The sequence below is a fragment of the Phaenicophaeus curvirostris genome, chromosome 10, assembly GCF_032191515.1.
Source record: "Phaenicophaeus curvirostris isolate KB17595 chromosome 10, BPBGC_Pcur_1.0, whole genome shotgun sequence".
In the NCBI taxonomy this organism is placed as follows: Eukaryota; Metazoa; Chordata; class Aves; order Cuculiformes; family Cuculidae; genus Phaenicophaeus; species Phaenicophaeus curvirostris.
Window position 1 is genome coordinate 7,354,194 of NC_091401.1, and position 15,310 is coordinate 7,369,503.

Consider the following 15,310-nt stretch of genomic DNA (forward strand, 5'->3'; position numbering starts at 1 on the left):
GCCCACGTGGACTGCAACATGGGCAGGACAGGAAGCGTTTGGCATCCACATCTTCTCCAGGGGTTTATCACAGATCTCAAATCAAAGATATTCCTGTCAAGCCAGGTTAAAGAACAACTCCTAACCCTTTCTGTACCTGGAGACAGGACACGATTTTAACAGGGCAGAGCAAGTAGGGTTATTGCTGAAGTGACTTATGCAAACTTGTTCTCACAGCACTTCCTGAGAAACCACTCAGCAGACGCACAGTCGGTGCTGTTACAACAAAGCAGAGGGCTGGGATGCCTTTCTTCTGCTTCGTGCCTAGTGCAAGGCTGGGCTTGGAGCCTGCGTGCATCCCCTCTCCTTGGCACGGTGCCTCGCAGAAGGAAGCTAAGCAGGTTATACTGTCTGATCATTTGGCCCACCTTCAGTTGTCCTCACTAATAACTTTCTCATCTCTGTTATTTCAACTAAACAGGCGAAGTCCACAAGTTTATCCTGGTCTGAGAAGCTATGCTTCTGCAATGCCCTGTGCCGCCCTGGTGTCTCCCGTTTTTTCTGCAGATTGACATCATCGCTGCCATCAGGACCGATGTGACCAGCGCCACCGGGCCCAGCACGAGCTAGAACAGAGCAGGAGCTAAATGTGCTGATGGACAAAGAACGTTTTGTGCAAAAGCCAGAAAAGATCAGCTCACCCACAAGACACCGAAAAGCAGATTTTAGGGTGGGCAGAAAGCCTTGGAAACACAATCAGCAAAGTTTGGTGGCAGCAGAGTGACAAGGGGCAAGTAGCTCTGCTCAAGGGATGCCTGCTGTTGGCCTTGGCGAGGTGTTCCTGGACACTGGGCTATTTAGCACAGCATCATCCAAAGGCTCCTGCTTATGAGAGGCTTGGAGAAACCCAGAGCTACCTGCCACAGAGCCCCGGCCCAGGGCTCCTGCCACTAGCTCTCCTCCCTATGTGAGCTCCCCAAAAGAAGCACAGGAGCCTGGCTGGGTCTGCTGGGAGGCAGCAGCGCCCTAGAGTGCCGGGCAGGGTGAGCAGCAGGCACAACTGCGTGGCCGGGGTGCCCCAAGGCTACAGCCAGCCCCCTACACAAACATGCACAGACCAGCTTTACAAAACACCAGGTGAGATGTTTGAGGCTCATGTTGCTTTTCTGAAACTGTACACTCTATAGGTTACCTGGTTTTCCTTTGATCTTGCTTTCGAAGCCGTGCTGCTTAGGTTCCTTCCACCTCTCCAGCCTCTCCTCAGCAACAGCCAGGCCTGGAGACGAAGCTGCAAAGAAGCCAGCAAAGACAGTCACTTGCTGACAGGAGCCAGGATTTTCCCTGCCCAGCCATAGTAACACCACAACAGAGCTCAGCAGTGCTGCAGTCTGACAGATACAGGCAGCTCAGAACTTTCTCTTTCTCTCCCCAAAACAGCATCCCTGGGGCTCTCCCTCCCATGTCTGAGCAGGGTTGCAGCTCCATAGCCACCACTCCTAAGCAGCAGCTAACGTTGAATAAAAAGCTGCTGGATCCTCTCCACCATCCCTTGCCCTCTAGGGTCCTTTCTTTTGCATCTGTAAGGTATTAGAGTAAGAAACCACTAATTACATTTGCAGCTCCACCCTAATGAAGCAAGCTCATCTGCCTTCCCCTAGACAGGTCATGCCCTGACAACCATCTGGCTCCTGGATTGCTCCAGACACCTCTTGGGGCTCTGCAGACTGCGCAGGCTGCAAGGCATGAGGAGACAACTGGTTGTTGAGTAGCTATGGGGTGAAACAGCTCTCAACTCCCTGCCCTGGGCTGGGCGAGCAGCAGCACGCTCTCAGGGGCTGGAAAACCCAAAGGGAGGACAGTGCAACGAAGAGAGATGCTTGCGTGACAGCATGTCCCACCTGTTCACATACACATGCACAGGTATGCACACACCTACACACAGCGCTGGGACTGCCTGCAGCCCTCCTGACAGGCAGCATAGCACATGCCAATGGAGACCTCCCAGAGGGTTGTGTCCATGGAGAGGATCTTCTTGGGGCCCAACACAAGAAGGATATTGAGGCTCTGGAGCGAGTCCAGAGAAGAGCAACAAAGCTGGTGAGGGGGCTGGAGAACAGGCCTTATGAGGAACGGCTGAGAGAGCTGGGGTTGTTTAGCCTGGAGAAGAGGAGGCTGAGGGGAGACCTCATTGCTCTCTCCAACTACCTGAAAGGACGTTTTAGAGAGGAGGGTGCTGGCCTCTTCTCCCAAGTGACAGGGGACAGGACAAGAGGGAATGGACTCAAGCTCCACCAGGGGAGGTTCATGCTGAACATTAGGAAAGAATTTTCCATGGAAAGGGTCATTGGGCACTGGCAGAGGCTGCCCAGGGAGGTGGTTGAGTCACCTTCCCTGGAGGTGTTTAAGAGACAGGCCGATGAGGTGCTGAGGGACATGGTGATTGATAGGAATGGTTGGACTGGATGATCCAGTGGGTCTTTTCCAACCTGGTCATTCTATGATTCTATGACTCCCAGGCGGGACACTACTTCCCTCCTGCCCAAATCTAGAAAACCAGCAGACGTGAGGATCCCCCTTTGAGCTCAAAGCAGGTGAGCTCACATAACCCCTTGGAGCAGATGATGCCCAGCAAACACAGCAAAGCCACTAGGTCTGCCCAGAGCCAGCCTGGTGCCAGCACTGTCCCATACCAGGCTGGTGACCTCAGCTGAACACAGCATCCTATGAACACCTCACAGGGAGCAAGAGTGAGCAGCCAGAGGCTGCTGCAGCCCCTCAGGAAAAGCCTCCTCCAAAGCTGTACCTTGGTGGAGCATTCCCACCCTGGCCATTGTTTTGGGAATGGCTGGAAAATGTCAGCAGGGCGCTGGGTGCGGGTGGGGGGGGGGTCAGGAAAAAGGAAAAACAGATGATTAGATTTTTTTTTTAAATCAGCCTATAAATTATATTAACTTTTCCATTGACCTTCTGTCAGGTCACATTATCAGACTGGTGAACGTGGTTCATGAAGATAGTATTATGCTCAGATTTCAAACTGTGCAGAAAGTGAATCCCAAGCAATATGCCAAAATGGAAATGCTGGCTCCACTGGAGAGCCGTGCTGCTCAGCAGTCTGCACGTTACCCACTTGAGGAAGGCCAGATGCAGCGGCTACAAATATTACATACATATTATTACCAAGATCTGGCTCTCAGGGAGGCTGGGGTTTTCACAAGGCTTGGCTTTGTCAATGGTGCTATTTGATTTTTTCTTCTTGAGACTGTGGTGGCACCAGAGCTGCCCGCTGAGGGACTGGCTCGCAGCAGGCAACTAACATCGCCTTGCAGCCCAGGCTTGGCGGGCGAGCTGCAGAGCAGGCAGCTGGGGACAGGGACGAGTAGCTCCTGCTGGCCAGGGTGTGAACACTGGCTTTGCGTCATGGTGCCACCTTTAAGAGGGGATAACATTCAAAGCTTGGGAAGGGATAACCTTCAAAGCTCGGGAGGGAAGAGGGTGTGAGAGTGCAGCTAGAAGCTTTGGGTGCCTGCAAGGGTAAGGTGGAGCACTGCTGACCCTGGCTGCCCCAGCCTCAGGCAGGGTTTACCAGGTGGTGGCAGGACTGAAGTGTCATCATGCCACATCTGATCAGTGCCGTATCACAAAGCAGTGACAACAAGTCCTTCTGCAGTCATTGCAGCTTCCAGGAACGCCAGCAGGAAGCAGGGAACATGCCAGTCCCTGGAAAGTGGTGGGATCCCGCAGCCCCCAGGGCTGCCCTGGTTCTCAGGGCTCGGAGACCTGCTCTGTCCCTCAGATCACAGCCCCAGCACTGACAGAGGCCTCCTCTCAGCTGCTGCCAGCCCAGCAAAGCCAAAATTAGCCTCTCCTGCGTGTGTGCTAGCTAGAAGAGACACAATTGTATCTCAGGAAAGCATTATTGTACTCCATGAGTCCTATCTTATCAGGGAAAGGAAAATGGGACTTTGACAAATTGCCTCTGTTGCAGCCGGGGTAAGCACATGATTTTTGGTAATCGCCCACCCTGGGCACAGCAATGCTGCAGCCGCTATTGTTCCCAGCAGCAGCGCTGTGCCCTGCGGGGTCCGGGCAGCCGCGACGCTCCCAAAGGTAAAAGAGCACACGGGGCCCCGGCCACGCTGGCTTTGGCTGCGCCCTGTACATTGTGTTTGCAGTCCTCGTGGGGATGCAGTCAGAGTTAGGTTGATCGCTTTATCAAGAGTCTTCAAGTGCTGATAAGGTGACATCATCCACCGGGAGCAGAGGCTTCACCTCTTTTGCAAGGGCAGATGGTTATCAGCAGGCTCTGGCAAGGCTGCGCTCTTCAGTCCCGCAGCTGGAAGCAGAGCCACCATCCAAGCCTTTGACACGATAGGAAGGGTTTGTTTTGCTTTGCACAATGACTGCTCAGATCCTGGCCAACAGCAGCGCAGCGTGCGGGGCAGGGCACTTCAAAGGCTTTGGGTTCCCACAGCACCAGGCACCCAGCACAGCCAGTGGCTGTCCTGCCCCTGAGGTGCTCAGCCTGACCCCAGGGACAGCTCAGTCCATGAAACACCAGCTGCAACAGGAGACATAGAATCATAGAATCATAGAATGACCAGGTTGGAAAAGACCCACTAGATCATCCAGTCCAACCATTCCCATCAATCACTAAACCATGCCCCTCAGCACCTCGTCCGCCTGTCTCTTAAACACCTCCAGGGAAGGTGACTCAACCACCTCCCTGGGCAGCCTGTTCCAGTGCCCAATGACCCTTTCCATGAAAAATTCTTTCCTAATGTTCAGCATGAACCTCCCCTGGTGGAGCTTGAGTCCATTCCCTCTTGTCCTGTCCCCTGTCACTTGGGAGAAGAGCCCAGCTCCCTCCTTTCCACAACCTCCTTTCAGGTAGCTGTAGAGAGCAATGAGGTCTCCCCTCAGCCTCCTCTTCTCCAGGATAAACACCCCCAGCTCTCTCAGCCGTTCCTCATAAGGCCTGTTCTCCAGCCCCTTCACCAGCTTTGTTGCTCTTCTCTGGACTCACTCCAGAGCCTCAACATCCTTCTTGTGGTGAGGGGCCCAGAACTGAACCCAGGATTCAAGGAGTGGTCTCACCAGTGCCGAGTACAGAGGGAGATGTGTTTGCCAGTCCCAGGGTAAAGAGGATCCTCTCCCGAAGAGCTGTATCACCTCACTAAGAAGCCCAAGAGCAGCCCATGATTTCATCCCCGAAGGCAGAGCATCCCTGCAGTGGGGAGAGGAGGTCACTCCTGCCATCTCTCCACCTCTCACTGCTGTGAAGCCACCTGGGGACCCTCCCCAGCAGGGCTGGGGTGTTCAAAAGAACCTCTTGAGGGGGTCCAGGTACCCTACAAAACCTGTGCCCTTGTACAGCAAGATGCAGCGGGGGCTCAGTTTGATCCTGCCGCAAGCCACAGGGCAAGAGAAGACCCAAAAGGCAACTGTGATGGCCATCAAGACAGCCAGCACAAGCCCACAGATGGGAACGCTCCAGTGTGCCCGGCACTGGGAAGAGCTCTTCATCCCCCAAGACGACTGTGGCTGATCTCCACCAGGTGCGCTGGTGCCGGCGGTAGCTCCCCAAATACCCCAGCAGAAGCAGCCACTGAGGGCTACAGGGAGTGAGCAGAGGGTTCACAGCAAAGTGCACTGCGCAGATGTGCAACACCTCCCCCGTGTTATGCTGCTTTGTGGTCCTGCTTCCCAAGACAGGATGAAGGGGCAGGTGGCCAGGCACGGCAGACATCACAACCATCTGACCAAAGCAGCTGCTGTCCTGATTCCTGCACAGCTCCCTGTGCCTACAGCTCTGCCCTCCACTTCCCAGAGCCGGGCTGTCAGAGCTAAACCAAAGGGGAAAATCCCAGGTGCGCTGAACACAAGATGTCAAAGGGCTGAGACGACTGATATCTCCATGCTGCTCGCAGAGCAGAGAGCAAGCACAGCCACTACAGAGCTGTGAACTGCAGTGATGTGTGATGTGCCCAAGCCCCAGCACCCTTCTGTGCAGCTCCTGCTTTTGCCCAGGTCCCTGCAGCCTGCAACATCCCTTCCCACAGCCTGAGTAAACACCATCATGCCCCTTCACAGGTCCCATCCCGGGACCTCTCATGAGAAGGGAGCAGGTGCTGCCCCACCGGGCACAGCCTCCATCCCGCTGTTGTCTGAAGTTCAACTGTAAACGACTGAAAAAAAATAAGCAGCCCTTGGGGCAGACCAGAGGCTCCTGGCTGGGGACAAAGCAGGGCAGCGCAGGGTGACCTCCCACAGCCCACCCTGCAGCCACAGCCCAAGGCTTCCTGAGCCAGAGGGGCAGCCCTGGCCTGACTCCTTGAACTCCTCTCATCACTCATCCCAGTCTCATTGCCTAAAATAACCCACAATTATTTCCGCGGTTAATTTGGGCTTTCTCAGAGCGTGCAGACTGTAGTCTGAACTTATCTCTGGCCACTTCAATTTCAGAGCTCCCTGTCCCTGTGCTTCAGGATGATAGAATCATAGAATGGTTTGAGTTGAAAGGGACATTAAAAATCATTAACGACCTTAAAGATCACATCTATAAATTGGAGAGCTATGGATTTGACAGATGGGCCACTCAGTCTTGGTCTTGAACACCTCCAGGGATGGGGCATCTACAGCTTCCCTGGGCAACCTGGTCCAATGCCTCACTACACTCACAGTAAAAAATTTCTTCCTAATATATAATTTAAATCTCCCCTCTTTCAGCTTAAAACCATTCCCCCTTGACCTATCCCTGCACTCCCTGATGAAAAAAAGCCCCTCCTTAGCTTTCCTGTAGGCCCCTTTCAGTACTGGAAGCTGCCTAAGGTCTCCCTAGAGCCTTCTCTTCTCCAGGCAGAACGACTCTCTCAGCCTGTCCTCATATAGGAGGTGCTCCAGCCCTCAGATCATCTTTGTTGCCCTCCTCTGGAAATGTTCTAAGAGATGCATGTCCTTTTTGTGCTGAGGACTCCAGAGCTGGACACACTTCTCCAGGTGAGGTCTCATGAGAGCAGAGTAGAGGAGCAGAATCACCCCCCTCACCCTGCTGGTCACACTTCTTTTGATGCAGCCCAGGATACAGTTGGCTTTCTGGGCAGCAAACACATTGTTGGCTCATGTTGAGCTTCTCATCCACCTCCATCTGCAAGTCCTTCTCTTCAGGGCTGCTCTCAATCCATTTCCATTCTCCTCCCAGCCTGTAATTGTGCTTGGGATTACAGCAGAGGCATTAATCTTTTCCTCTGCTGCCCTAATAATACCCACCCTACCACATTCACTCCTTAGGACTTGCCGTCTCTTCAGAGGCTTGCTCCATCTAATCATTCCTTATTTGGATGCCATCCATGCCCCTTACTGTCTTTGTCGCACTTGTCATGGCTACACAGCTCTGGGTGTTGTGGGGGGGTACCCAGCACTTCGTACACACCAGCGTGGCACAGATTCTCCTGCATTCCACACCCCAGCAACCCCGCTATGGCATCATCCTCCCACCACCAGCCTCCTCTACAGCAGCAGCAAACGCTGCTCCCAGCCCTGCCCACGTGGACACTAAGATTCATTTCTCCAGTGCCTAAATGAAGGAGAAGGATGGGCCCGTGGGATGGAGCACGAGCAGGCGGGGTTACCTGTTGCTTCAAGACTTATTGCGAGGCATCACAAATGCGGCTGCCTCTGCACACCCGAGCGAGTGCAACACACCGGTGTGTGCCCCGCTGGCACAGGAGATCCTGGCTGGTGCAGACATTCTCCCTCCACTTTCAAAAGCAGCTTGGGTGCTCACCCCCCAGCCTGCAGCAGAGACTTTTGTTTCACTTTGGCTTATCTTATCGCCATAGGAAAGGCAATACAGCAGAAGAATTTCCTTTCCTTTATGTTTCCAGCCTTTCCATTGTCTGGTGTCTGGACTTCTGAGCCTGGCCACTCAGCAATTCGCTCAGGCCTTTGGAAACATGACTGCAGACACTTGTTATCAGCAGGAGCTCTGCAAAGGCTCTTTTTGCTGCTGTGGGCAAACCAGGCAGGGTCTGGCCACCCCACGACCCCGTCCTCCCCCTCTTGTCGAGCTGTGTATTTTCAACTGCCCAAGACAGGTGCCAGCTCAGCCATTCCTCTGGAGTGATGGCAGTGCCAGGAAACACGGCTTAATGAGACTTGACCACAGCACTGAAACACTATGGTCTCTTTCTTTCTTCTAGCTGGAGTAGAGCCTGGAAGCTAAAGCAGGATGTGTGCCATTGGGTGCTAGTATCTATCTACCAGCACCTTAAAAAGACCACGGGAGACACTGTCAGCCCAGGACTACAGCAAAGGCTCTTTCTCTGATGTGCGTCTTGTAGGAGCCACCACCACCACCAGTCCCGGGACAGAGTTAAGTTATGGCTGCAGGGAGCAAACTGGCCCCAACTGTATCCTCCATCACTCCTCTGTGTAGAAAGCTCTTCTCTTACCCCATTCTCTATAACAGAGATAAGCAGGAGAGTAAGCCAGCAGGTCCCCAGTTTGTCGTCCTGGATCCTCTTGCTCCAACTGTGTGTCCAGCACACCCAGGGCTTCCCCTCATAGCATCCTGAGCCTAGGGCAGCGGGGCACAGCACGTGGATTTGAAAGATACAGAAAAGGTTTGAGACAAAGCAGTGCTTCATTTGCAACAAATCCATCAGCATGGGCTGCAGCATCCTTGGGGGCCCAAGGCACTTGACTGCACCCAGTGCTGTGAACTGGCTGCTGCCTCTCAAGCTTTGCATGGGCTCCAATGTTTCTGCAGCTTCTTGCAATGCACGCATTTTGAGGCACAAAATCATCCCAAGGCAAAAAATTTACCTCCTCACAGCAGGAATTGCCAGCCCTCTCCCTTACAGCAGCAGACAGTACCTGCCAGGCAGCCCACAAGCAATAGGAGAGTCTCCCATGTACAGTACTTAAGACATACATAACCTTCCAGGTGGGTTTCTGTCTCTAGTCCCTGGCTCACGGTGCTTGTGTTCACCAGTCAGAGAGTATCCCTACCTCCTGCTTTCCTGGGCAGATCAGCAGGCTTCAATTCCAGAGTCTGCAGAGCATGACTGGGGTGTGCAGGGCTTGCAATCTCCAATGCTGGGGAAAACACCAACGGAAAGATGAGACTGCTGGGTTTAAACCCAGCCGTGAGGCTGCACCTCTCCCACAGCCCCAGTCGCAGGGAGTGCAGCCAAGAGCCATGGCAAGGGAAACCCTCACACCCCACGGCAGCAGGGCAAGGGGGAAAGGAGATGCTGGAATTGGTCACCACTCCACCCAGGCAGCATTCCAGGCAGGACACCACAGGCCAGCCTGCAAAGCCACCCCAGAACCTCCCCCAGGTGAGTTCCAAGGAAGCACCTTCTGCTGTTGACTTCTTGCTTGGCTGGGCAGATGGGTGCTTGGGGTATCGTGGAGGGGCTGCAGGTTGTCCCAGGGTGCTGGGGCACAGCATGGAGTGAGGCTGAGCAGCAGGGCTGGGCCGGCTCCACTGCACTGTCCCACCTTCAAAGTCCCACTGTGAAGAGAAAGGACCAGGTGCTGTAGCAGCCGGGTGCGAGGGAGCCTTCGCAGAAAGGGGAATTCACTACATTTGAAACTAGAAACTACCCAGTTCTCCCTTTCTCCTTTAAAGGCAACCAAAGCTCAAAGCAGAAAAATGCTGGTTTCCATTCTTCCCATACACTTCCCTCCCCACCCAGGCAGAGTGAGGAGAGGGCTCAGAAGCACACGAGATGGTGGCTGAACGAGACATAGAGTGTGTCAAGAGAGGGAGAATCCCTTTTCCCTGGGACCCCCACAGCAACAGTTTCTGAGCATCCCTCTAAGCTGCCGCAAGCACAGCTGGTTCCAAGAGCCAGCAAGCAGAGACAACTCTTGCCGATAACCCTGTGAAGTCAAAGATGAAGCTCAAGCTGATTCACCAACACCAAGGGGCTCTGCAGAGGTTTCCAGCTTCCCTTTGCTCCGGGAAGGCAGCAAAAGCCTGGCTGGACTGAGGGAACTTCCCATTAGGGATATGATTATGTTTCTGTTTCTTTGCCTCAACTGCTATGACTCCCAAGTGACAAGGGGCTGGGAATCAGAGTGGGACATTTCCAGGAGCACAAACCCAAATCTGCTCCACCCAGCAAGCACAGTCCTCCCGCCCTGACACTACCCACAGGACAGATCCTTTTCCCACAGCCTCAGCAAAAAAAAACACTGGGGCAGAGTTCCTCTGACTCAGGAGCAGTTTCTTTTCCTCTTGTCCTCACCATGACCCTTGTTTCATGTCCCAAGATGTCCTGGGCACCTAACAAATTTAGCCTTGAGAGATTATACTCTGAGATGCCCTGAGGATCTGCTCCCTGCCTCTCTGCCAGGAGCCTAGTGGTATTTTTCCCCAAATTTTTGCAAGGAGAAGAGAGGAGAAGAGAGGAGAAGAGAGGAGAAGAGAGGAGAAGAGAGGAGAAGAGAGGAGAAGAGAGGAGAAGAGAGGAGAAGAGAGGAGAAGAGAGGAGAAGAGAGGAGAAGAGAGGAGAAGAGAGGAGAAGAGAGGAGAAGAGAGGAGAAGAGAGGAGAACTCATGAAAAAAGTTGGACTAGAGCCACCACACAGGGTGACAGAGCACAATGCTGCTCCTTGCAGACACGCTGGGTAGAGGAACCTGCTGGGCCTAGGTAATAGCATAAAGCTCACAGGAACAGGGAAGGAGGTGTAAGCAGATGGGCAGGGGAAAATGATGCTTCTTACTCGAAAGCAATAGCTTTTCAGAACAACCAGGAAAGCTGCTGAACTTTCGCAGAGGCAGCCTGCAAGGCCCCTGACCCAGCTCGTCATCAGGCCAGGGCAGGAGCCACCTTGCCCAGCATGGTCCTGTTGACCCTCTTCTGGAGCAGGTTGGCTGCAGGGGGGCCTGGGGGGAGTCCCTGGGGACCTGCACCTCTGCTGGGATCCCAAACTTGACCGGGACCCAGCACTGCTGTGGGGGGACGCTGCCTGCGTGGCTAGGGATGCTCTCTCTCTGCCTTGGAAAGACCGGCCCCTAACGGCAGGAGAGAAGGATTTCAGCCTCCTCCAGAGAAACAATGAAGTATTTTTGGACCAGGCTGCGACTACAGAAAGCTGTTGAGATGCACACACAGCTGCCTCTGGCTGCGGGACTCCCTGCTGCAAAAGCCATCGTCCCAGGCGTGCTTGTGCTGAGACATCAGGAAGAGATCAAAGAAACCTGACCTCTCCCCTGCCCGGCCTCAATATGTGGTCTGCAGATGGGAAAAGAACTTTTGTAGAGAGTGCTGGCTCTGCAAAGCCGAGGGGAGTGAGGCTTGTACATCACCTGCCATGGACCACAGCGTTAGAAGAGCCACGGTTCCTCACAACAGAGCTCAGGGAGCTGCAGTCAGTGAGTGCACCCTGGCATCCCCCTCATTTACTTGCCTACAATGCTTCCATTTTCAGAGACAGAGAACAAAATATTGCTCTCCCCCAAGAGAGACCTTGCAAAGCACATTTTCTAGAAGGCGGACAGCCTGGGCAGCAGCTTTGACACACAACAGCAAGTCCCAGCCTTCTGGATCTCCAGGGCAGAACTGGAGTCAGTGTTGCACCAAAACCCTTATGCAGCTAACAGCAGCAGCCTGAGTGGGAAAAGCAAGACTAGCAGGAGGTAGAAGGGAGGCTCTGAAGACGTACAAGTCTTCCCCCATCTCCTGATTATAAATCTCCAGTAAGTAGACAGGAAAGAAAAGGGCCACTGTAACACGACCAACAGGAGCCGTGCGAAATCCCCTCATTTCACCGTTGCTTCTCCACAGGGCTGTGCCAGCTGCAGCTCAGAGCAAGAAGACCTTTGAGTGAGCTTGGATGTCACCCTGGCTCCAGCCTTTTCAGGAGCAGCCACGGACAGGGACTCCTGCTCCTGCCAGACCAGCACTGCTGTGGTGTGCGGAGCGCTGCTGCTGCCAGCCCCCATCCCCAGGGGTGCAGGTGCTGGTGTGGGTCCTAGGGGACCACAAAGACCCCTGGCCCTGCCTGGGGCGCCCCAGGGAGAGGAAGCCCTGGGAAGCAGATATGCCAGCTTAGACAGAACCAAAGGTGCTAAAATGGGCAAATACAACAGGACCAAACCCGCTGGTGCTTAGAACCTGGCACCTGCCTGCACTCACCCAGGCTCTGCCCGCTGACCACCCAGCCTTGGAGGGGCAAGGAGGAGGGAGCTCACCTTGAACACCACCCCAGGCAGCATTCGTCGGGCCCCTTGGAGCTGGTCCCAGGTGGCTTGAGGGCTGGATGCCAGCAGAGACTTGCCAGCACCCATGGCCAGGAGGAGGGTGAGGGCAAGCAGGCTGTCCCGCAGCTGTTGCTGCCTCCTTCGCCGGCTGGGTGGACCTTCACAGGACACAAACTCACTTTCAGGAGGTCATTCTCGGGCATAGGCTTTCCCCCATCCTGCCCTCATGGGCTGCGCTGGGCCCCTGACTCCTTGTCTGTCCCGGGGCCCCCAGCCACCCCTGCACCACACTAGCCAAAGCACAGCTGTCCCCACTGTGCCTGTGCCAGGCTGCCCACCCAAAGCCCTCAGCTCAAAGCAGGCTGCTGACCTGCACTGACATCAGCGGGGCACAAACCTGCCATCTTCTGAGATTCAGGTGGGCACAGGGGAAAAAGGGTGAGCAGGAAGCAGACGGTACCAGCCACAGCCATGTAGGCACCTGTGAGGATCTGGGCAGAGACAGAGCAGCACCAGGAAGCTCAATCTCCCTGAAAGACAAAGCCGCAGGCCACAGCTCACATCCCATCACATGATGGGCTGCATTTGCTCTGCCAGCTTGAGCCAGGCTGCTAAAATCCTTGCCCCTCCAGGCCCAGCAACCACAAGCAGCACCTCTGGGAGGCAGGTGTAGGTCTCACAGCCTTAGCAGAGGTTGGGCAGGGTGCAGGGGAGCGTCCCCACGCTGCCACATGAAGCCTTGCCCACCTGGACGGTGAGCAGCGTCCCCACTGTGCTGCAGATGTGGCCCAGGAAGCTGTGCAGGAAGCAGAGGAGGGATGTCCAGCGCTAGCCCTGCCCCAGGCACCTGCAGGAGAGCCGAAGGCACAGGGACAGGCTGCTCCAGCCACACTCACTACTGCATAATATCAAAGCAAAGCAGCCCCACAGTCTCCTGCAGCCCAGCCCACTGAGTTACAGGTGATTCTGCGCAGCACAGCCAGCACCCACAGACCCCAAGACATGCAGCCCAGCTCCTGAGCCACGCAAACGTCTATCCAGGCAGCAGAGCCACTGCCCACCACAACTAGCATCCCCTGCATGGCTGGCTCTGAGTGTCCTGAGCAGGGAATCATAGAATCATAGAATAACCAGGTTGGAAGAGACCCACCGGATCATCGAGTCCAACCATTCCTATCAAACACTAAACCATGTCCCTTAGCACCTCGTCCACCCGTGCCTTAAACACCTCCAGGGAAGGTGACTCAACCACCTTCCTGGGCAGCCTGTTCCAGTGCCCAATAACCCTTTCTGTAAAGAATTTTTTCCTAATGTCCAGCCTAAACCTCCCCTGGCGGAGCTTGAGGCCATTCCCTCTTGTCCTGTCCCCTGTCACTTGGAAGAAGAGGCCAGCTCCCTCCTCTCCACAACCTCCTTTCAGGTAGTTGTAGAGAGCAATGAGGTCTCCTCTCAGCCTCCTCTTCTCCAGGCTAAACACCCCCAGCTCTCTCAGTTGTTCCTCATAAGGCCTGTTCTCCAGCCCCCTCACCAGCTTTGTTGCCCTTCTCTGGACTCTCTCCAGAGTCTCAACATCCTTCTTGTGGTGAGGGGCCCAGAACTGAACACAGCCCACAGGGAGTGCCACCGTGGGCTGCAAGCACCGCCCCACAAACGCAGCACCCAGGACCACGCTCTGCCCATGGTACAGCACCCAGCAGCTCCCCTGGGGCAGAAAGCACCATGTGCTGCTGAGAGGGGACTCCAGGTTGGACAAGGTTGCCCTAAAATAAGCAGAAGAGACCTGGAGGAGAATGGCAGCTCCAGCTTCTTCCCTGCAAGGAGAATTGTAGCTCACAATGCAAGTGCAAGATACAATAAGAGAAGTTCAGCTCCCAACCATCTTCCAAAACTGGTTCTGCACGTCTGCTGCAGTTATCAGTGCAGCTGGCAACAACATCAGCCAGGAAAACAAGCCACTTGCATTTTGAAGCAAAGCCCCTAGAAGGGGAGGCAGATTGCTGGGGTGCTAGAAGTGCTGCAGATCCCAAAGAACAGACTGGAACCAGTTGCAGCCTGCATGCTCCCACTTAAATGCACACGGTGCTGTAAGAAAACAACACTTAGAAGTGGAGACTTGCCTTCTGCGGAGAGCAACAGGAACAATGGAGAGGCTCATTCAGCAGGGGGACAGGGCAAAGCACAATGTTTCCCTTGTCCAGGCTCCTGCCAGCTGCTCGTATGCACTGTACTGAGCTGTCAGCGTGGCCTGGCCGGCAGTCCCTGGCACAGGTAGGGCAGGGCAGATGCGGCTCAGCAACAGACCAAACCACTGCAGGAAAGCATTAATTTCACCCTGATCTCGCCCATTACCTAGTTTGCAGGCTGCTCAATAGCAGTGTGAAGTATTAATAAGCCTTTAGGTCCACAAATCTTGTTTATGGTCCTTTTTCTGTTGAGGAAAGAGTCCTTTAGCAGAGCAAGGAGCAGCTTGCATTTAACAAATCTGAGTAAACATTATTTGCTCAGTTTTATTTACATTATCCTCCAATCACTTCCACAAGCACTGCAAGTGGTTCGGCAGGTCTTGTGGCCAAAGGTTTTTGCAAGCAACAAGCCGCATTGTCCCAAGCCTCAGGCCCTGCTCAATTTCTGTTCTTCACTGAATTTGGAAGGGTCACAGGACACAGCCTGTTCAGCACAGAGGCCCACAGAGACCCAGCTGGGAGGAAAAAGCTAAGAATGTGTAAGAAATAACTCAGATACACACAACAAAAACTAAGAATTCAAAATACTTTGAAAGGAAAGAAATGGAATAGAAAAAAAAATTAAACTTCAATAAAGGATATCCCAACTTCAGTTTAACAGGTAGTTTCACAAATAATAGCTTCACACAAGGGAGGACAAAAAGAAATGGGAGTTTCTGAGCAATCAGGTCCCTAAAGCATGAAAAGGGACAAAAGCAGAAACCATCCCTCCAAGGAAGGTGGGGAAGTCTGATGAGAGACTGATCTGGTTTCGGCACAACCCCTTCAGGAAACAAAGGCAAATACCAGCTTCTCCAAGAGAAGCAGATTAAAGAGACTCTTCTGGTCTACTTTGCGCTATGGTGGAAAGCACTGACACAAAACAGCATTGACC

General features: G+C 54.0%; 1 protein-coding gene across 1 annotated transcript; it reads right to left on the reverse strand.

Moving 5' to 3' along the window:
* Nucleotides 1-381: 381 nt before the first annotated feature.
* On the reverse strand, nucleotides 382-13,275 carry TMEM44 (transmembrane protein 44). The gene is given in 8 exon segments (XM_069864955.1): nucleotides 382-605; nucleotides 1,172-1,267; nucleotides 8,989-9,075; nucleotides 9,340-9,496; nucleotides 12,185-12,351; nucleotides 12,591-12,684; nucleotides 12,932-13,088; nucleotides 13,169-13,275. Coding segments are annotated over 8 exon segments (1,089 nt in total).
* Nucleotides 13,276-15,310: the final 2,035 nt, after the last annotated feature.